Raw genomic sequence first — 21,488 nt, 5'->3', positions numbered from 1 at the left:
CACTCACAGAATTTTTACCGTTGTGCGCTAGAGCGGTTTCCACGGCTGTCTACAGGAATTGGTTTACTGACCGGTCCGCACTTCATCGCCGAGATGACACCGAAAAAAGCCGCCACCTGAGTGGCACCGAAAGTTGTATGCCTACGCCTGTCTGTGGAATTTCCCGGATCTTTCCCTTCCGCCGCGTGAACTAATCACACTTTATAGATACAGTCAATGAAGGATGATCACAGACTCATTTGTTTCGACGAACGCACGTATTCGAAGAAGGAGCTGGTAGTAGAAACAAAGGTACAAGAGGCGTTGAAGCGATGATCTGATCCCGAGTACGTAGGGGTCTGACTAGAAACAGTGGCCTTTTTCAGAGGTGTCTCTTCTACAACTTCGATCACTAGTTGAGACCATGCATTTCTATCTACTGGTTTCCGTTTTATGTGTTCGAAGGAACCAGGAGCAGACATTTCAGCAACATACTTTCTGTGCTCGTCAGAGGAACAACGCAAGATTTCCGGTTGTTCTATTGAAGCGCTTCCCTTCGTCTGTTCTTTCCTGGCAACATTTATTCCGACCATCTAAGCAGACACACATTTTCTACGTTGCTTGCTGCTGCGGGAATCCCAGTGGCAGACGCTGTTCACAAGGACAGAATAGCGCCTGCACGTGATTAACGTGATGTGACCGACCATACCCAGTTATGGCTATCTATTGCTGTTCGGGCGTTTCTGGCTCGAGTCGCATTTCGAGCTCGAATGCATTTCCGACATGAAGTGCCTTTATGTGATTTCCGTTAAAAAGAATGCTTTTAAACCGGCCACGTACCGCACTACAGTGGAAGACGCTCACATGGACCAGGTTCAAATACCATTCTCAATAGGAAAGAAGAATAATTATTTCGCTGTATAGTCAGTGGCAACGTTCGGCCACAAACCTCGACTCTGAAATTGCGTGCAACAGACGGTCCTCGGCAGAATTTACGTCAAGGCAGTTTTTTTTTCCATTGATATAAGAGTACAAATACGTGCACGTAGGACGCACATATGTTACGCCGCTCTTGCTCATAGCTGTATGCACAGACGTGTTACCTGTAAGTGAACACTGCTTGTTTTTTTTCACGCGAACAGGTTTCGGTCCCTGCCAATTTTCCTCTGATCGTGAAGGGCACAAGAAAAAGGTTTTCTTTCCGTAATGTGAGCCTTTTCCACATGTGTCGCCTCCGTCCAAGTGGATGACCCTGGTTCCTAGCCTTTGCGGATGCTCTCGACTTTCCCGCTGACGCATCGTGAAGGAATAAACTTGAATAAAACGCGAACGCCAACTGAAATACGAAAACACTCTACCCTTTCCCCTATTGGCTCGTTCTGTAGTGTCAATCCCGCAGTGTGCAGGGGTCCCTGTCTTCGCTCGTTCCAGGCAAACACGCACTGAGATATCTGTTGATTGTATATTGTATAAATTGATGAGCGGATCTCAACAGATTTATTGCATTTTTTTCTCAGAGACGAATCACTCTCTCCGTTACCTGTTGAGGCGTCCCTGAAAGTCGAAGCTGGGAGCCTCACAGTAAAGTTGTCTACTGGTGGCAAGGCCCTTCCTTCGTGCCATCACACACTGAAAGCCTCCTGCCACGTTAAGACAACACGGCCTGAAAAACAGGGAAAATCCACATCGACAGCTTTTCTGCTGTGACTATGACAATCTTCAGAGAAATTCTGTGGATGCGAAAGGATCTGCTGCATAGCGACGCTGGCCTACTGATAATTACAGATGTAAAAAGAGCGTGAATACAACGACGTGTCCACGTGTTCTTGTTGTGTTGGTCTGGCTGACATTTCAGCTCAACTGTTATATGCGAGGGAACAGTCAACATTTAGTCATCAGGCGCCTAGCTGTCCTGATGCACGTAAGTCACAAGTGCTCAACCGCTTATACACAGCCATACACCCCACGCAACAAAAAAGTGAAGTGACATGGTTGGAGTCACGCGCAGAGACAGAGTCAAAGTCATTTTCTTAGCCTCACGCCGCCAGACAATTCACTGAGATTGTCTATGGATTTATGGTCAGCAAAAATCCCCCGCTGTTTTCTGCTTCCGCTCACCTGTAGAGGTCCGGGCAGGGATTTCTTCCTGGGGTCGGATAGCCAACAGCACACTCATTGATATCAACACAGCGCGGGGGGTTCGAATTTCTCCGAGAAGACGGAGCAGCCGAGAATCCATCTGGGCAGCTGCATTTCCATTTCTGACTTGTTCCGTCAACGCGACAAACGTGATCTCCTGAGAAAGCGACATCGCAAAAAGTGCAAGAATTAGAACAGACCGTGCCCTGCAAGATAAGCCATCAGTCGATATTTTTACATAATCAAAAGATATGTGAGGCCTATCGGGCAGTACATGAAGGCGGCCGTTCAGCTTATTATGTGCTGATACCAATTTGAAAAACAACGAAGCCGAGGCGTAGGAATCGCCCTGTTACCATCTTCATAAATGAGCACAAGCACATGCACGTATCCAAACAAGTATTCATTTACATGCATGCGTTTATAGCGGAGTTTCCCCCGTTTCCGTTTTAATTTTTGTTGCTCTCCATTTCCATATTGGTTTTCTTCTTGCCTATGTTTCTCTCGTCCACTACGCCCTTGTTCTTTACTACACTCTCCTTTTTTGCCTCACCTTGGCATTGCGATGGGTCCTCCTTGCACGACAGATTTGGCTCACATCCTCGTTTGTCTGCTCGCTGTTTGCTGTCGGGAGGACAGGTACACTCGTACGCACCCGGCAAGTTCTTACATCCAAATTCACACAACTCCGGGTTTTCTGCACATTCGTCTATATCGACACATGCTCCCTTCTTCTCGAGACTAAGTCGATAGCCTGGCCGGCACTGGCATGAGTAGGTTCCGGGCAAATTGATGCAGATGTGGTCACATCCGTGAAGAGTAGGATCTATACATTCGTCGATATCGTCGCATCGTCCGTCAGGCTGAAGAACGAATCCGGGATAGCATCTGGATAAGCAAAACGAAACGGAACAGGAAAGCAAAGGAACTGCAAGTCTCCTGATAAAAGATAGAAAAATGCACTCTTCGACGCAGAATGGTGAGTTCTGCAGAACCCATGCACCTCCTTACAAGTATTTATATGTGGTGTTAACCTTTCGTGGCTACTGAATACGCAGTGGCTTTGTTATTTAGTGTGTAGCTGCTCACCCACATTCATACTTCCCCATGAGATTCAGACATTGCTGGTCACAGAGTGCTGGACGACCAGGAAGGAGCTTCCCCCCCTGCAGTTCCCGTTGCTGTTGAATTCGAACGGCAGGCGTAACACCCTGGCCCTCGCTGTTCCTCGAAAAATGAAGCTTTTTTGCGAGCAGACACTCGTCGATGTCGACACAGCTGGCGGCGTCCTCATCGTACTCCAGTCCTTCGCCACACTGGCATTCATAACTTCCTGACCGCAGAAACCGTATACACTGCAAAGTATCAGTGTAGAAATGTACTCAGGTGAAAAATGCATCCTGACGCGTATGCATCTGATGCGTATGCGTCTTTATACTCACGCCCATGCATGCTTTTACAAAGATTTTAAAGTGATGAGCCTATCCACCTTATCTGCCTACAGTCGGATCTGTCTCCCTAAGTCTACACGCAGTCACAGCGAAGCGGAGTCTACACAGAGCACTAGCAAAGCTGAATAGATGCGTGCAAAAGTATTCGTCTCCGGTGTATAAGCAGTTGTGCACGCTTACCAGGTGTGTTGACGCATATGAGTTCGTCAATTTTGCATGCCCGTAGTCCTGCCTTCTGAAATTCTGCACACTCATCAATGTCGACACATTCCCCGTTCCTGTCTGTTTCTGCCATAGACGGGGGATCGATCCACGGTTGGCGCCGGAGGACGTCTAGATTTTTGACTACGGCGTACATTTCGTCACTCCATGTTTGTTGCTGGGAGTCATCTTCTTCCGCTCTATAGCTCACGAGCTCCTTCCTGGTTATTCTTCCAGGATCTTGCAGAAGAGGTCGGTTTTTCAAATTCTCTCCTTCCCGCAGTAGAGGCGACAGCGAGTTGATTTGGATTGCTGTTGCCGGGGCAGTTGCGGGGGACAAACCCCCGATGGCATTGAGTGCTTTGTTTGCTGAGCCGTACATGTGCGCAAACTGCATTGCTAAGTCCGCAATAGCCAGCGCTGTATCCGTGGGAGTTCCAGAAGACGCTTTTTGACGCGATGTCGCGTGTGCGCTGGTACTTGCCGCTGCCAGGGAAGTGAATGCGTCAAGAGCTTGTGCCCACTGGAGCATTCTTTGACTAGCAGAGGCAGAACCGTCCTCAGATTGCCCCTCCTTTTTTCCTCCGGTCCACTTTCTCCTGTTCTGTCGCGGTGCCTCCTCATATGAGTCTTCAAGGAGAAGGGCTTGTTTTGTCTGCTGCGTCTGCAGCCTCCTGCTCGTTGCAGGCACCACGGTGTTGGTCTCTATTTTCATCGCTCTGGTTCCGTCTCTGTTCCCGTCAGAGATGTTGACACTGTTCCGCGTTATGTACGAATACGCAGATGTATGCTGTTGACTTTCACGTTCAGACCCTTGAACCCAAGTCGACAAAAACTCCTTGGCTTCCTGCGTGGCCCCAATCGGCCCATATGAAAACCTTTCTTCTCTTGAAGACGTTCTCTGCACAAACCTGTAGCCTTTTGCACAACTGCACGTGTAACTTCCAGGCGTATTTGTGCATTCTTCGGAGCCATCTGGGGCACATGCCGGCGGGCCGTCCCCTAAGCCTTCTACGCACTCGTTGCGATCGACGCATTTACGCGGGTCGTCCACACTTCTCTTGTACCCGGAATTGCAACGGCACTGAAAAGCACCCGGAAGATTTTCGCATTTGTGTTCGCAGATGTTCTCATCGAGTGCACATTCGTCGATATCTGTGCAGGACCGGCCGTCTTGACCGAGAACGAAGCCTGACCGAAACACAGCAACAGGAAAAATCGACTTGCATTTGCAGCGATGGAAACACCGTCCCCGCTTGAGTGGATACACGACATGACTCTATACAGATTATACACCTCCCCGCAGGTTTGTCAGCTTGTACAGGAACAGAAAACTGAGTAAAGCTCTTTGGAGCGGCTCTTCAGATGCAAGCTGACACGAGGAAAGGCAGTCCCGCGACGAACGAGTAGTGAAAGATGGTTATTGTCGTTTCAAGGACTACTCGATCTAGGATGTGCAGAATCAAGAACAACGGGAATCACATGCGATAGAAGGTAACGAGCCGCTATATACAAGCTTGTCCATATATCGGTATAAAATGATTCATCGCTATGCATATATAAATAACGCTACAAACTCGCGAAATCGTAGTACTGTATTTTCATAATTAGTTATCGAAAGTCGCTTGTGAAGATCAATCAAACTGAGTACGATAGACATTCAGCACCCGTGTGGAGAAGGGGAGGTGATTTCTCTCACAGTGGCTATGATGTTTTTTTCCAGCATACCTGCAGCGCAGTCGCAGAAGAAGGTTCCGGGTGTGTTTACACAGACGTGCTGGCACCCACCGTTTGCGGTCAGGCATTCGTTGATGTCCTGGCAGTCTTTTCCGTTCGCTTTAAGCATGTATCCGTCGTAGCAGCTGCATGCATAGCCAGGAGCAAAATCCTTGCATATTTGTTCACAGCCTGCCTGGCCCGTGGCGCACTCGTCGATATTGGAGCATCCAGTTCCCTTAGTTCTGCCGTCGCCTTCGAAACCCTCTCTACAGGTGCACCTCGGAATGGCGTTCAGTATGTCGAAAACAGAATCTGGGGCCGCGTCGGAGAAACATGTGGCATTCGGATCGCAGTAGTTTCGCGCTAGACAACACACACCCTCTGTTTTGGGGTCGCATGTTGCGATATCTGCCATGAGCGTTCCCAACTGCTGGATGCTCGGACCAGGACCCCCTTCTCCAGAGCCGGTCAAGCCAAGAAAGCCTCCGGGAGATGACCGCGACGGGAGGAGGCTTGAGAGAAAGCCTGGAGCCTGCTGCGGAGACTCAGTAAACATGATGCTGTTTGGACTGTTAACAGACGGAGCGGGAGAAGGCAAACGCTGGTAGGCGCTTGGCATTCCGGCAGGGTCTCGATCTGGTAGCGGGGCTGAGTAAGGAGCGACCGAGCGTGGGTCCGGCACCGGAGAAAGGGCGAGAGAGGAGACCGATAGAGGCAGCGGGAGAGAATTTGACGGCTGCGCTGGGACAGGAGAGAAACTGCCAGGCGCCACAGTGCCCGCATACGATGAAGGATAAGGCTGAGTTGACGGTGAGGAATGCTGCGGAGCCATACCCCGCGCTGAAGGCTGCATCCGGGGCTGTGTAATGTCTGGGGCAACTGCTTGATGAGTAGGGGAAAAGTGAAAGCCAGACGGAGATGACTGAGACGCTGGTCCAACGCCTGCCAATTGACCACGGACACAGGAAAGAACACACGCTTTTCTGGTTTTCGAAAGATACTTGGAACCTGATGCTGCGTGGCGGTTGACTGTAGGATCGTCATGTGGCAACGCACAGTATTCTTGCTCTCACCTTGTTGGTGTTGGCACACCGAAATGCGATACCATGGCGTCTTTAACGGGCCATAAACGTTATAAGCATCTATTTCAGGCCAAAACTGTCACTTTATTTGTTAAGGCAGAAGCAGATTCACCGAATGGTTAACAGACGCTCTGAGTTCCAAATACCGCTCGTGGGGACAACGTTACGAAGACCGTGCAGCTCTCGTACTGCCAGGTACTGGGCTCGCAAGTCTTGAAGCACATGATGAACAGGATCTGCACACTTCCACTCTAGTAGCCTCTGTATTCAGATCTAGTGATTCGAGCACACACGTCTATATTCGGATCCGTGAAACTCCATGCACGTTCAGGAAGGCTCGCTATGTTCAAATACACTTCCGTTCTATATAGACATGCAGCTATGCTTGCGCCTAAGTATGCCAGATCGGGCGTACCAGCCGGGCCAGCTAAGACTCCCGTCACACTGCTCGAGGATGAGCGTGTGGCGCTCGTTTCATCTCGCGAGCCTTCGCGAAAACCGCTAAGGCATGATGCAGCCATAAGTGTCCAGAGGAATTGAAAAATGTTGGTTCTGCACGACCGCCTTCGCACCGGCGCGGAATGGCCGGTGCCATAATCGGGACGTTCGACGAGTTCTTTCATTGTATGTGGATTTGGAAGAAAGATAGCAAGCGCCAATAACTGTGAATACGTAGTGTATGAGTTTGGATGTCGTTATTATCTAATGTGTGAATGTATCGCTTTCGAATTCACCTGTGTCCGATCATTCTGACATTCTCATGTCTTACGTTTGATGGAGATGGGAAAAACGTGATTAGCCGTCTTCTAAATTCTAGACTCTCTTCTACTGCATGATTCTACACGACATCATGGAAAGTAAACGCGAGACGCGGTAGACCTCCAAAGGAGACACCGATATACAGTCAGAAGCACTGGGACAGGCCTTTCGGAACCATTGACCTCCTATCGCCTCTCAGATACGCAGGAGCAGGAGCGGCGAGACGTTCTCTGCCGGCCCAAGACTTTTTCAACGTGTCACTCTTTTCGTGTAGCCTGATGATGTGTCATCACACAGCTGTCGATGTTCAGAATAAGGAAATTCACAGCGAGATACGTGTAGGCACATCAAGCGACACATGCATGTATGTGCTGATACGAGTACATGCGTGTAACCCTATCTGCGGAGGTAGACACTGACAACTGTTATTAGTAACACACGCGGTTGGAATGGCTTGCCATGGAGCTTAAAGTGTGTGCAAGATGTGCTCGCACACACTTGATTCGAATATCTTTGGTTTCATTATGGGCTATCTCGGTACCGGAAAAGAATAAGCAGGATACGTCCAGAGTCCTCTCCTCACTTCCCTCTTACTTCCCTCGGTGCGCTACTGAATAACCATCACCAACGACCCATGGATGCCGAAGAGGCGTCGGAATAGCTGGCCACAATTATCGTTTTTTCCTTGGGAAAAAGCTAAATAGAGATACCAGCAGAAGATGGCCGCTCTCTGTGTTGCAGGTGACGTTGCATGCAACTGCTTTTCACTGTTTTCAACGGGCGACACGTCGCAGAGCGGATCTGGTGCACGTCCGCCCAAAATGACTGGCAGGAAGAGGGGAGCGAGGCACGAGAAAAATAGTCAGATCACTGGTCCCCACCAAAACCAGCGTGGAGACAGATCAGAGCAGGAATTCTACCGAGAAAAGTAAGCGAAACACAACCGAAAGAAACGCCTAATTTCCTCGCGAATATCCTGGCAGTACTACTTTGGCACATGCGTCAAGAGAACGGCAAACACCTAAAGACAGAAGTATCTGTCGCTGCACACATGTCCACATATATCCACCTTTCTGCACTCCGGACCAATTGTGTGAAAAAACACATGCAAACAGGAGAAAAACTCGCTGAGACTTTGGGTCCACAGACGGTAGTGGATCGGTTAGGGTGGCTCTAGGACAGTCACACGGCGCTTGAGAGAACGACAGTTTCCGTATATCGGAACGAAATGTGAAGCAGCGAGAAATGGCAAACACCATAAAGGAGATATAGCTTGCTAAGGAACCTGCAGATGCAGGATATAGGACGATAAGAACGCGAGTATTGGCGGCTATGCCTGGCAGACCTAGAGAACGACAAACGTGAGGAAGTAACGGAAGAAAACAAGCACTGTGGGGTTAACGACGATATGTTCAGAAGGCCAGCGGTGAAGCAAGACAGCATCGACTCCTGAGTGAGTGACAACGAACAATAATGAAGAAAGGGAACCTCAAGCTTTTCACCGTGCTCTCCAATACATAACGCAACGTGGACAGAGGCAAACAAGACGTGGCTGAAATAGCGGTGTTGTATCCCTGAGGACGAGTACAGGGGTGAGGCGGTGGGAACTTAGACAGGAGATTCACCTGTACACGTGAAATCGCGGAAGGTTAAAACAGACGAAAGTCACTCCGAGGACGAGGAACCCGGGAAATTCAGAATGGCGGCGTCTTCGGACGCTTTCCCGGCGACGAGGAACGATCTGGGTAAAACGGCAGAGAACTACTGTTTCTGATTACGAGTGATCCTCACTTTGAGGGCACGTACCATGACGGATTGGACCTGTTTGTTGCAAATAAAAACTCAGAGGCGTCTGCAGGACAGGAGGACATTTCAAATATAGCTTTGACCGCCGGTCTTGCGCACTGCAGGAAAAAGAAACTGCCCAACGAAAGCAATGACGAAGCTGCTCGTACTTCAACGATAACACGTCTGGGTCCTTATGAAGGGATCCCAGAACAATGCATACCCGTGGACAAAGAGAAAAAATCCCCGCTGGAAGGTTCCCACCAGGACGCAAAAACGTGTCTCTCTCAGGTCAACCCGGTAGCTGCAGGGGTAACCAAAAAGCCAAAAACAAATATGGTAGAAAAGTAGCGAGATGTGAAGAAGGCACAATCTCAGTGAGACTTTCCCTGTACCCGGTTGCCTATTTGCTACGAAGAATTTTCGAATTGTTTTTGACGAGATCGAGATGGCGACCCCGTAGAAGAGGCGTCTGTATTACGTGAGGTCTTCTTTGCTCATGCACATCACGCGTATACACCTAACAACGTCGATAGGAAGAAGAACAGGAAAGCAGAAAGCTGGAGTTTGCGTAGACTTCTTGAAGCATGTGCGATAATCGAATTGCTGGCCAATCATCCCAGAAGGAGGACGGGTTCCTCAGGAAGATTCACATTCACACCGGCTAGACAGACAACAGAGATCTTTCTTCAAGAGTGCATGTGCATCTCTCGAGAGCAGGAAAAAGCTTTTCTTTGAACCTGTCCACAGTTCTGCATTTATGGTGCACTTCTGACTATACAAACGGCCGAGTAGGTTACACGACTAACACACAGCCCGGACATACTAATGCAGAAACCGAAATTGTGCAACGGATCGCTTTGTTTCTGTGTGTTTCAGATAGTCTGTGCAAGAGAAGTCAGGAAATCTTTCGCGTAGATGCCTCACTGAAAAGACAAGTACGAACGCTGACCGTTGCGAGGGTCTCAAGGTCTAGAGACTTTTCCAGCAAAGAAACCGTGAACAAATCCAGTGTGGTGGTGAACTGTGATCTCTGGATCGCTAATGCTTGTGTCGACCAAACGGGATAACAATAATACGTAGGTATTTCGATAGACGATGTAGAACGAGGCAGTCAACAGTCTTCTCGGTACGCACGGACTCCCCTTTGTGCCTGTGCAGCTCCCTCCATTGTTTCACTCAAAGGTGTGACTCCTGTCTTCCCGCAACACTCGATGTTTTGTCGGCAATGTAAGCGAACATGGACAATGGCTCTGAATTGAAACGAAACCGCACCAAAGCTCGAGTTAGCGCCGAATTTCTTTTGTTTCTCCGTTTCCTAGCTCGCGTCTACATGGGGTATGATAGATTTATGCGTCGCGTGCAATCTAACCATAGAGCGAAGTTCTACAGGTGGTTTGCTTGCATCGGAAGACTTTCTTCAGGTGACATGTGATCTCCAAAAGAAGGAAACATCACAACAACAACACAACACGGGAAGTGATAAACCCCACTTGGTGGCTCCTTTTTAGTTGGGTATGGGATGAGGATTGTGGACTACGACTGGACTAGACTAAAAGGAATGAAAGAGACCGTAGCAGACATTAAGAGCCGTCTCCCCCCTAGAATGACCTGCTGGCATCTTCCTTTCACCCACATGAACACCTTCCTGTCTGAAATACGATAGTCAAAAAGTCGAAAGCTGCTCGCTCTTCTGTCCTACCAGACCGGCCACTTCTTTCCTCATAGCGTTACCTAAAGACCGGGTGGCATTCAACTGACTCGCAGGTTCTTCGCTTCCGCAAACGGGCCAGCCGCATGATGCATGAATGTATACTCCACGGATTAAAAGAAGCAAAACGTTCACACAGAAGGGCATTCCGGTGATCGGATAGGTTGGCAACAACACGGTACACTGGGTCGTGAGGTGTGCACACGCGCATACGCCTCTATACGCAGATATATGTTAACCATGGACAGCCGTGAAAAGATGTACACGCAGCCACGTTTTTTCGGCGCATATGAAGCTAGCCCTACGAGCTTGCGCGCACGTGCACTTCGATACGAAAAAGACCCCTATTTACGAGTGTGAGTTTAGCTCGTTCCTGAACGCGACTTCCGACTTGTCTCGGGAGCGACTCGCGAATCCACGGGCTTGTGAACTTGTCATGGCGCGGAACTCTCAATCTTGGTGCTAACATCGCCAGAGGCCTGCAGAAACTCTACGAAAAACTCACACGCTCCGGAGCTGGAAGTATAGGCGAAAAGAAACCTTCGCGCACTCCACGGATACACCTAAAAAGTACTTTTCTATGAGCGTCAATGTGCCGCACATGCGCACACGCATGCATTTGAGGCCACAGTCGCAGACAGACGGCGACAGACACGCCGTTGTCTTTCTACAAACGCCATTATATTTTAGAGGCGAAGATCACTGTGGGCTCGACTCTCAAAGTCACGAATTACGACTTTTGCATGCGCAAACACTTGTGTTTTCCCGGTAACGCGGAACCATGTTCAAGGCGCACGAAAGCGCCGGGATATCTGGTGAGTTTTTAGCTCTGCAGACGCGTTGCCCACGTGTCTCCTGAAAAATCAGGTAACTGGGGTGGATAAAAGCGAGAAGTCGCCCTCACACTCCGCTGTGTCTCGACCTGTGCCTTCTATCCCTTTACACAAACACGGATTCGCAGACAGTGTGGCGCATGCAAGCCGCCCTCTGAAAATGCGTGCTCATGCCTGTTGAACTCCACACTCAACGGCGAACGACACAGATATTCCCTTGATGTCCACACAAATACTTACACCATTTGTTTCTATTCCTCTATATTCATCTACATATATACTACATGTATCCTATATATCTTGAGATACGTATTGGACTGTTTACATCAGCAAGGTGCCTCAAGTGTCTATTGCTGGGGTCCTGGAGTCTTCGCGGTCACACAGGCCTCCGCTGAAGGGGGTTCGAGAACAGCGTTGTCGCTTTCCTCCCCACTGCCATCGTCGAAAAGTGTGCCCGGTTCTGACGTCTCTCGCGCTTTCCAGAGGCAGGCGACGAGCGTTTTCTTGAGTCTTTGTCTCTTCCCTCGAGCCTTCCTGATCGGCCCGACGTCACCTGTCTCTTTCCATCCCTCTCGACCCTCTTCGCCCTCTGTCCACTTTCCCTCTTTGCTCTCGTCTGCTCTTTTTTCGCTCAGGCTCTCGCAGTCACTCTTGGCGGAACAGAGACCCTCTCCGCGTCCGGCTGACCGAGACCCGTCGTGTTCCTCTGTCCCTTCTCTGTCTTGTTCAGCCTTCGGATCAAGCGATCTGTTTACTTTTTTGTCGCGAAGTACGGTTCCCCTCTCGCCTGCAGTCCACTGAGGTCCTCCCTCTCGGATGCCACCTCGTCCCCAGTTCTCCGCAGCTTCAGGCGCGTCCGTGCTCGCCACGGCGTCTCCACCATTTCCCTCTGTCTGAGTTAGTCGAGGTCGACTGCATGCAGAGCTCGCGCTCGAGATCGACGCCTCTGCCGAAGCGGACCCTGGCGCCGATCCGGACACGAGGTTGTTGTTTGTGGCTTCTAAGTGCGTGTTCGCGACCTGCGAATCCTTTCCGTTCCGCAAAGCGAGCGCTGCCAATCCGGTTGGACCTTGAAACTCTCGACTGTCCTTCTCCGCTCCACGAAATGCCGCTGTCGCGTACAGGGGCTTGGGCGCGGCAACTCCGGGGCCTCCTTTGGGTGTACGCACATCTTTTTCGACGGTTTTTTCGAACCGGCTTTCTGGAGCAGCTTCCACGCGAAAAATTGTTTCCTCCTCCTCGACCTTCAGGTCTCGAGGTGGAAGTCTGTCGCGCTCGTCTGAGGCGTCAGCTGCTTCTTCCTCCGTCTGTTCTTGCGAGTCTGAACACACCACCTGACTGTCTACCTCGCTGCGCACCGCGAAGCTCACCACCTCCACGCTCGTGCCATTCTCCGACTGGGGTGTCTCGACGCCCTCGCGCGCGACGTCTTCACGCAGTGGAGACAAAGGGCCCTGTACAGAACTCTTCAGAGTGCTGGACAATGCAGGCAGACTCGAGTTTTTCCCTGACTTCAATTTCGCGTCAACAGACTCGGTGTCCACCTCCATATTGGCGCTCTGTTTCTCTCTGACGACTGAGCCTGCACCTCTGTCGAGCGAAAGCGTCTCCTTCGCAGGGACGTCGTGGGAAGAAGACGGAGACTGTTCTGAACTCCCAGACTGTCGCGAGAAAAGCGCCTCTCTTTCAAAAAATTCCGAACCGACGTTTCCCGTCGACGGTCCCTCTGCCGCCTCTAGAGCCCTCGCTGCAGTTCGCCCCTCTGACAGACCCCGGTTGTTCTGAACGGCCGCCTCTTTGAGCGGCGCGTTCTGGGAGGGTGAAGGTGGAGACAGGTCTTCCAACAGTGCCTGAGTGTTGTCTGCTGCACCTTCCTTCTCTGTCCGTTCCCTCGATTTCTTGCCTCCTCTGCCTCCGCCTGGCGGACTGTCTGCAAGCGCGGTCGCGGCGCTGCATGCAGGCGAGACGTCATTGAGAGACCGCGAAAAGGGAGACAGCCTTCCAGGGAGTGACGGCGCCGGGTCGCAAGCCCCCTTCCCTTCTCCCCGCGAAGGTGAACGTCCCGCGCCATGGTGTCCTCCTCTCGCGAACTTGCCGCCTCTGCATGCACTTTCGCTGCCGCATGGCGCGGGATGACAGCCTTCATCAAGACGAGCAGTCGCCGCCATGTCTTGACCACCCACCGTCAGTCGTCGGGAAGAAGCGCCGAATGCCACCGCAGCGGCGGTCTCTGCGTTGAACTGCTTCCTTGAGAGACTCCTGGAAGCTGCGAGGCCATCACCTGCGCGCGCAGCAGAGCTCAGGGAGGACGCGTGAGAAGACAGCATGCCGTGCGCACCTGGCTTGGGCGTCGAACTCGCCTTGCAGAGTTGCGGGCCGCGATGGGAGTCGAGAGATCTTTGCTTCCGCAGCCACCGTCTGCTGCGTCCCCCGAAACTTTGAACGATCGGGACCGGCCTCTCTCCAGCGCTCTCCCGCTTCTCCTTGAGTCCGCGTCCGCGCGAAGACCTTCGCGAGAGAAAACGCCGCCGGCGGCACCCTCCCACAGCTTCCGGGAGCCTCTCTGGGCGCACGCGGGGCGACAGCGCAAACTCGGAGACACCCGCGCCGGGCGGCGACGCCGACAGAGAAGCAGAGGAACCTGGAGAAAGTCCTTGGAACGAGCGTCGTCGACTGTCAGGAGCTCTCTCTCCTCGGCCTACCTCCTCTCTTCTTGCAACGCCCTCGCTAACGCACCTTCCTCCGATGTCTCCAGTGGCTCCTCGCGCTTCAGGAGAGGTTCCACCACACAACCGGCGAGCATGCGCGGGCGAAGCCCACAAACAGTCTCCTTTCGTCCAGGAGCGGGGCCGCGAGGCTTCGCCAGGATGGCGAAGCTCGTCGTACGCCTCTTCCAGCGAATCCAGCTGCGTGTCTCCTCGGTTCTCTTTTTCCGCGAACTGAAGGCGCCACCGCCCCAGTCGCAGGGCCCGCCAGGGGGCGGTCGCCGCCCTGCGGGTCACAGCCCCGGAGATGGCCGCGAAGCGCCGGACCGAGGAGATCGAGGGAGAGACGCCTGTATATACCCCTGTCTCCTGGGCGTCGGCCGACAGCTGGCTGAAGACCTGTGCGGGAATCGCCTCCTCCAGTTCTCTCTTCTCTTTCTCGCCTTCTCGCGCACCGAGAAGCCTGCGACTCGCCGAAGAACCACTGTCTTCGTCCTCTCGCGCGCGCCACCCGCTACGCCATCTGCAAGGTGTCTCCTGGCCCCGGCAGTCTTCCGCGAGCGCGGCCGGTGCGGAGGAGACACGTGTCTCCTCATGGAGCGCCTTGGCGTGTCTCTTGGAGATACTCGAGACGGATCGAGACGCGAGCGGCGCACTCGACAGACTGGAGTTCTTCGCTCTTGGACGCAGGCGCCTGCGTCCCTTCCGCGGCTGCTGCTTCGCCTCCGAGAGTCCTTCCTCAGCAAGCCGTTCAATTGTGCAGACACGGAGGCCGCCGAGCCGCTCCTTCGAGAAGCCCGGAGTCGCCTCTCCGGAGTGCCGAACTCTTCGTTTCCACAGAACGAAGGCCAGCGAAGAAGACGCCGACAGAGACAGCGTCGGCTCGTCGTCCTTTACTCGCTTCTTTCTTCTTTTGAACCGTTCTCCCCGCCGTTTCCTCGGCATGCCCTCCGGAGGCACCGCAGCGAAACGTTCGCGGTCGAGAGTTGCGTGCTCGACAGCGTCACCCGACAAGCCCGCTGGCAAAGACGTTTCAGAATCTTTCCGAAACCTTTCGTTGACGCTGCACACATTTTCCCCAGATTTGGCGGCAGGCCCTGCAGGGAAAACTGTCTCCGCCCCGTAAACGGTCTTCCGACTCTTCGAGATCTCTTCTTCTCTCCCCTCAGTTCCCCTCTCTCCCCACAGGCCAGCGTCCCCCCTCTCCATCTCCACCGTCGGACTCTCCCCTGCCTCCCTGACTCTCCATCCTAAAGGCTTCCCTTCTTCTCCTTCGCCGTGTCTCCCGGCATCGACTTCCTGCCCTGTATCTGTTTTCTCCTCGGAGCACCGTTCGCTTCCGAGGCACTCGGACGGCTGTTCGGCCACCGCCGCGTCGCATGCAGTTCCCAAGTGCTCAGAGTTTTCACTCTCTTCTGCGTCCTCTGGGTCCCCGTCTCCCTGAAGTTCTCTGTCCAGACCGGAGACGTCTCCTTCGCAGATCTCCGCCAAGCTCATTCTCTGAGGCCCTTCTCGTTCTTCTTGGTAGGCCGCGGCCTTCTCAGCGGCCCAGCGCTCGCGCACCTCCTCCATCGACGTAGTCGGAGAGAAGCAAACTTCACTCGTACGAAGAGAAGCAGAGCGTGACGGCGACGTGTCTGAGGGCGGCCGAGAGAGCAGTGCGGCGCGCGACCCAGGCGACGCCGAGAGGGCAGAGGCGGGTGAGACAAGAGCCTGGGGGGAGACAGGAGACTCAGTGACGGAGGGGGACCTGTGCAGCTCCCCAGGCGACGTTTCGGAAGGGGAAGCCGAGGCTGCCCGCGGCAGCAAGCGTGAAGGCTGTCCTGCTGCGCCCTGTTGCTCCTCAAACTTGCAGAATTTCCTGTTCAGCCACTCAGCAGTTGTCGAAGGGAGAGAGAGGAAGCGAATCGACGGAGCCCAGTAGGCGAAGCGCGCAGGCCTCACGCGGTCGCCGCCTTTCCCCGATAGAACGCCGCTTCGCCTCGGAGACGTTTCGGAGACGAAAGAAGAGCGAGACGTAGGAAACGCCGAAGAAACGGGCTCTGGAGACTCTGCGGGAGACGCAAGCAGCGGCCGCCTGGCCTCGCCGCTGCACGTCGGAGTGGAAGTCGCCGTCGAGCCACAGGGAGACGGCGGAGAGACACTCTGGGGCGAGAGAGAGGAGTGCAGAGAGAAGCCCGTATGGACAGAAGGCGGCGCCTCTTCGTGGAGAAACGGCGGACTGTGCCACCGGATCTCGGCCTCTGACGTGTTCGGATCGAAGGGTCCAGGAAAAAAACGAAACGGGAACCAATCCTGAGACGCGGACGCAGAGAGACGGCGAGCGGACAGTATATGTTGTGCAAGGAGAGGGTGAACAGAAGGAAAACAAACACACAGAAACACCCTTAGAGGGAAAGGCTGTCTTATCGGGGCATGCAGATCTCGGTCACTTCGTCATTTGTCCTGTTTGTATATCTCCAAAAAGTCCTAATTCGGTTCTTTACTTCCACTGGCTGTCTCGGAGATCCAGTCTCTGTTCCCATGTCTCTCTGTCTCTACAATCCTTGTCCCTGTGTCTGTGCCTGTCTCCGTGTGTCTCTCTGCCTCTCTTGTTTCCCTGCCTCTGTCCATCTCTCTCCGTCTACCCATGTCTGTCGTATGTCTCTCTGCTTCGCTCTCTGCGTCCTAGACAGCGAGAAGCTGCGTTTCCTGAAAAAGCTCACCTTTTCGACATTAGGTTGCGTCCCGCCGTACTTGACTTCGAGTTGGTGACAGGCGAAAGTGGCTTTTCTCTCTTCTGTCCAAGCGTCAAAACTCCTAAAGATGCGGAGCTTCTTCGCGCTGCTCGCTGGCAGAGCGGCTAAGAGAGGCCGCGAGACCATGTGGAAAAACCGGGGTGTGTTCAGGAGATAAAAACGATACATCCGGCCCCGATACGTGGACTGAAGAAGAGTCAAAAGCCGAAGAAGCAGCGCGACGGGAAAGGCGGAAAACGACGTCCCTTTGCAGTCGCACAAAATCGACCAAGACTCCACGCGCCCCGCTACACACAGGTGTCTGTACAGCAGCAAGAAAACGCATGCAGATGCCGTGGATATCCACGAGAGAAACAGACGGGAGTGAATGAGCGTGACAAGAGAGACAGACAGTGACCATAGTCGCGGATGCGATTTATTTGACAAGTTGAAGACATCTGTCGTAACCAACACAAGCTTCACTTGACCTGTTAATGGAACAACTCGCAGCCAGATTGGGTATTCACTGCATGCAAACTGTGGTCCGATCTAAGGGAAACAGGGGTCCTGGCAGTGTGCAAGTGTAAAACACATTGACAGAGTGCTTCACAGAGAGAGGGACACACAAGAAAGTCTCGAGACAGTTCAGAATGCATGCAGACAGGGAGGAAACAAGAGAGATGGAGATGCGATTAGCTCGAGATGAGGAACCCAAAGCGAGAAGAGGGCGGCCCAACTGGTGACATGTGTATCGTAAGATATGTGGAGACAGAAAAGGTTTACCTGAGAAAGAATTCCAGACAGAAAATGAGAGCACGCGTAACAGGGTCTTCTTCAATGTCCCGTCCCGACTGTTGCTGAACGCGCTGCATTTTGTCTACGCAAATGATCAACAGCGGCCGGAGACATTTGTCTCGACCGTGCCAGTACGCGACGCCTAGGTCGCGAATCTGAGGCAGCACCTCGTGCATGTACACCTGAACGGAGACAGAGGCAAATCGCAAGTACCGCAGGCACTGTGGGCAACTAAAAAAGCAGGTGCGTCCTCTGTACGAAAGACAGGTTCGGCGAAAATGGCCACTTACTCCACGCGGACACAGGCTCTTCGCTCTAAGCATTTCGTCTGTTGCATTCTTCGCACTTTCCTCTCGAGAAGAACATGACGCAAAGAAGGCGTGGACACTAGCGGGTTTTCTCCCTGGTGTATCGACCGCGAAAGGAGACGCGCTACTGTACTTAGGGTAGAAGTTCTTTCCAGCCTCTTGCGCCAAACGGATTTCCCAAAAGCACGAAATTCTCATGTTTGCTTGGCATTTTAGGCGATGATACACTCAGCCAAGATAATACTGATCGACCACGACTCGGCTGGGGGTTTGCAAGTCCCTTCCACCCCAAGAACGAAAGCGATCTCCCATTTCCTAGGAACATTCTCAGTGCCTCTCAAAACATTAAACATGAGCAAACTGTCATCTCTGGAAGCCGGTTCCAGTCGAACTCCGAAAAACCTGCAAGCCTTTTGAATCTGAAGATAGCTAAGAGTCTTGGTGTTCAACGTCTTCCTCAAACTCTCCTCGTCCGGCGGTTTCTTCACACCATGTGAGCCCGCGCCGTCTGCTCGGTCTTGTCTTTCTGTGGCCCCGCTTTTCCCCTTTTACCCGTTCTTCGTCCCTTCCATTCTTCTCTTCTCGGTTTTTGCTGCCTCTTTGTTTCTCTCTGTCACCCTTGGCCTCGACCTTTCTCTTCCCGCCCCCGCGCCTTTGCGCTACGCGTCCACCCCGAGTGTGCGTATGCACACTAGCTGACTACAGACCACGGGAGCGAAGCAGATATAAGAAAACCGCCCGTTGACTGCCCTGCGTCATGAGAAGCCTACCGGGAGGTGTTGCATGCGGAAGACAAGCGTGGACTGCATGAGGTCAAGAGTTTTGTTCACGTCAAATCCGCTGCTGTAAAGGAAGCGAAGGATGAGCTGTTCGATCCACATTCTGTGTCCGTCTGCTTGGTTCCCCTCTCCGTCCTTTGAAGCCGTGAGGCGACCCGGCGCCTTCTCGAGTTCTGCGACGACTTTGTCGATCGCCGCCTGCTCCACTTCGCTGATCGGCGAGTTTCCGAATATAAGCCGTTCGCTAGCCGGTCCCGGTTCGCGGCCCTCCCCGCCGATACCCCCGGAGGCAGGTGAAGACAGCGAGGAGACGGAACTCAGCGTCTCCGCGGCGGCCTGCACGCCCTCCCCTCCGTCGGCGAACGGATCAAAAAGGAGCGCTTCCTCGGGCAGAGTCCACTTGCCGAGACCGGGGCTGCTCTGTCTTGAAGAGTCATCACAGAGAGGCTCTCTGTCCTGTTTCTTGCTCCCGGCGCCCTCAGCAAGCTTTGGTTCTAGACGAATCTGTCCGAGCAGAGGCGTCAAGTGCGGAGGGGGACACGCGAAAGGAGGCGGAGGCGGCAGAACCTCAGTCCGCGACGCCCACTCTTGAGACGACGGGGACGAGGGACTCGAAGCCGACGAAAGTAGCGACGAAGAAGAGGCGACATGATTCATTTTGGATCCAGAAAAAAGGGAGAAAGGAGAAGATGTAGGGGACAGAAAGGGATCTCTGCCAGGAAGGAAAAAAGGAAGCGAGCAACCGTGAATATAGGTAGGTGTGTTAATGCACGACCGGCCTTCGCTGCCCACCGACGCGGTGTACGTACACTCCGTCAGCCGCGTCGAGAGTGCAGCGTTCTCAACCTGCACTGAGTTTTCTCCCAGAGTCTCTCCGTTGCTTCTTCCAAAGGCCGTCTGCACAGAAGTACGGCAGGCTGGCGAGAACTGGCTGCAGACCTCGGGTGCCGCATCTAATCCTCCACGCCCAGACAGAATGGCAAACAGCAGCGGACAGGGAGAAACCAAAAACAAAGAAGGAGAAATTAAAATGTGCTGCTGGCAGCCTCTAGGTTCGCAAACTGAAAAGCAAAGGCAAAACACGCCTGCTCTTCTGAATGCGGGCCAGAGCACACCATTTCCTCGAACGGAACAACAAGACCGACGAGTGCTTGCGGCAGCCCGCCCCTCTCCGGTGTATGTACACTGGAGGGCCAGACAGGCACAATGAAGTCGGCTTCTATTACGGAGGCTTCCTCGACGGTGAACTGTGGGTTAGGACACAGCTGTGCGTTGCACCAACGAGCTCTTTCGAAAAACGGAGAAGATATCGCCGCGAAAAAGGTGCGCTAACCCACAGCTTGCGACAGGTGGAAAGAAAAAACCGATGGAGTCGCTCAGCGACTCTCTCGGAAGCCGTACTTCGTTTCAGCGGGCAGGCAGTTAAATTCTTAAAAGACAGACGAGAGCGGCCGACGAGTTTCTCACTGGTAGTTTTGGAGGGCGGCTCCAGAGATGACGAGGAATTCATGAGAACCACCGACTTGGGTATTGAATTTCCCTGTTCAAAATTATCTGCGTCCTTTCGCTCCGTACGTCGGCCAAACCCGGCCACGCATACGACGCACGGATTTTCACCTTCAATTTTCGCACACGAACACTCGCCTAACAAAAATAAATTTCTCTATGTGCGTTCCTGGGCCTCAATGGCGGTGACTGGATCGAAAAAGTCAGAACACTTTATGCCTGCAGACGGCCCGACCGAGTTGTCTTCTTCGCTATGTGAGCACGAAGGTTAACTGGAGGCAGAAAGAATGGGACAACAGTTCTTCCAGTGGTTCTTCGCGAAAGACAAAGCCCAAAGTGGCGGAGGGGTCACTGTCTTCCGCGTTGACGGTTTTTCTTTTCTATCGCAGTGCATGCAGAGGTGCGCGGAATCAGCATACACAGCCATACAAAGGGGTACCTGCAGCTGACGGAAGATACGCGTCCATAAAGACAGTGACATTATGCACGAGCTTTCTCGAATTCTGAACGGTCAAACACGACAAAATCACCTTCGAGAGGGTAGGGAACGCAGCACGGGAAGAAAAACTGGGCGGCAATCTTTTCGTAGGCTGCCTAGTTTCTCAGCCCCGCTGTGGCACAGCAGAGAGTCGAAAAGGCGACATAGTCACTGGATTTCGTCCTCGAAGTTGGGCAAAAAGCTCAGTTTCGAATTGTATATAGGATTCCGGAGAAAGATGGAGTTTCCCCTGGGAGAACAGAGAAGTCGAACGTCGCAGGAGAAGGAAAACAGGTGCCGACAACGGTTGACACAAAGCAGCGCTTGGGGGTTGAACACGGCAAGCCAAGAGAACGCAGAACGCAGACAAAAAACACAGCTGAAGCTTCTTCCAAAACGGAACAAGAAGAGGCATGGTAATGCAATGAATCTAGGCTCTGAGTGAAAAAATGCAGCTGATGTGATATAGATTCGGACTTTTGTCCCCCAGCTTTTCAAAAAGTCTTCCCATGGTTCAGCGTCAACAACCAGACACTCTGTT

General features: G+C 52.8%; 2 protein-coding genes across 2 annotated transcripts; both read right to left on the bottom strand.

The window, feature by feature from the left end:
* Positions 1-512: 512 nt before the first annotated feature.
* On the bottom strand, positions 513-8,828 carry TGME49_202400 (calcium binding egf domain-containing protein). The gene is made up of 7 exons (XM_018779205.1): positions 6,987-8,828; positions 5,499-6,431; positions 3,750-4,961; positions 3,208-3,451; positions 2,672-3,006; positions 2,098-2,275; positions 513-1,642 (listed from the first exon to the last, which is right to left on the bottom strand). The coding sequence occupies exons 1-7, from the start codon at positions 7,192-7,194 to the stop codon at positions 1,516-1,518; spliced, it is 3,237 nt and encodes a 1,078-aa protein (XP_018637403.1). The 5' UTR covers positions 7,195-8,828; the 3' UTR covers positions 513-1,515.
* Positions 8,829-10,431: 1,603 nt separating this feature from the next.
* Positions 10,432-20,793, bottom strand: TGME49_202410 (hypothetical protein). The gene is made up of 4 exons (XM_002367485.2): positions 18,955-20,793; positions 17,865-18,058; positions 17,070-17,403; positions 10,432-16,659 (listed from the first exon to the last, which is right to left on the bottom strand). The coding sequence occupies exons 1-4, from the start codon at positions 19,618-19,620 to the stop codon at positions 12,007-12,009; spliced, it is 5,847 nt and encodes a 1,948-aa protein (XP_002367526.1). The 5' UTR covers positions 19,621-20,793; the 3' UTR covers positions 10,432-12,006.
* Positions 20,794-21,488: the final 695 nt, after the last annotated feature.

This window comes from Toxoplasma gondii, chromosome VIIa (genome assembly GCF_000006565.2).
Source record: "Toxoplasma gondii ME49 chromosome VIIa, whole genome shotgun sequence".
Taxonomy (NCBI): Eukaryota; Apicomplexa; class Conoidasida; order Eucoccidiorida; family Sarcocystidae; genus Toxoplasma; species Toxoplasma gondii.
This window is presented reverse-complemented; position numbering and strand designations above follow the sequence as displayed.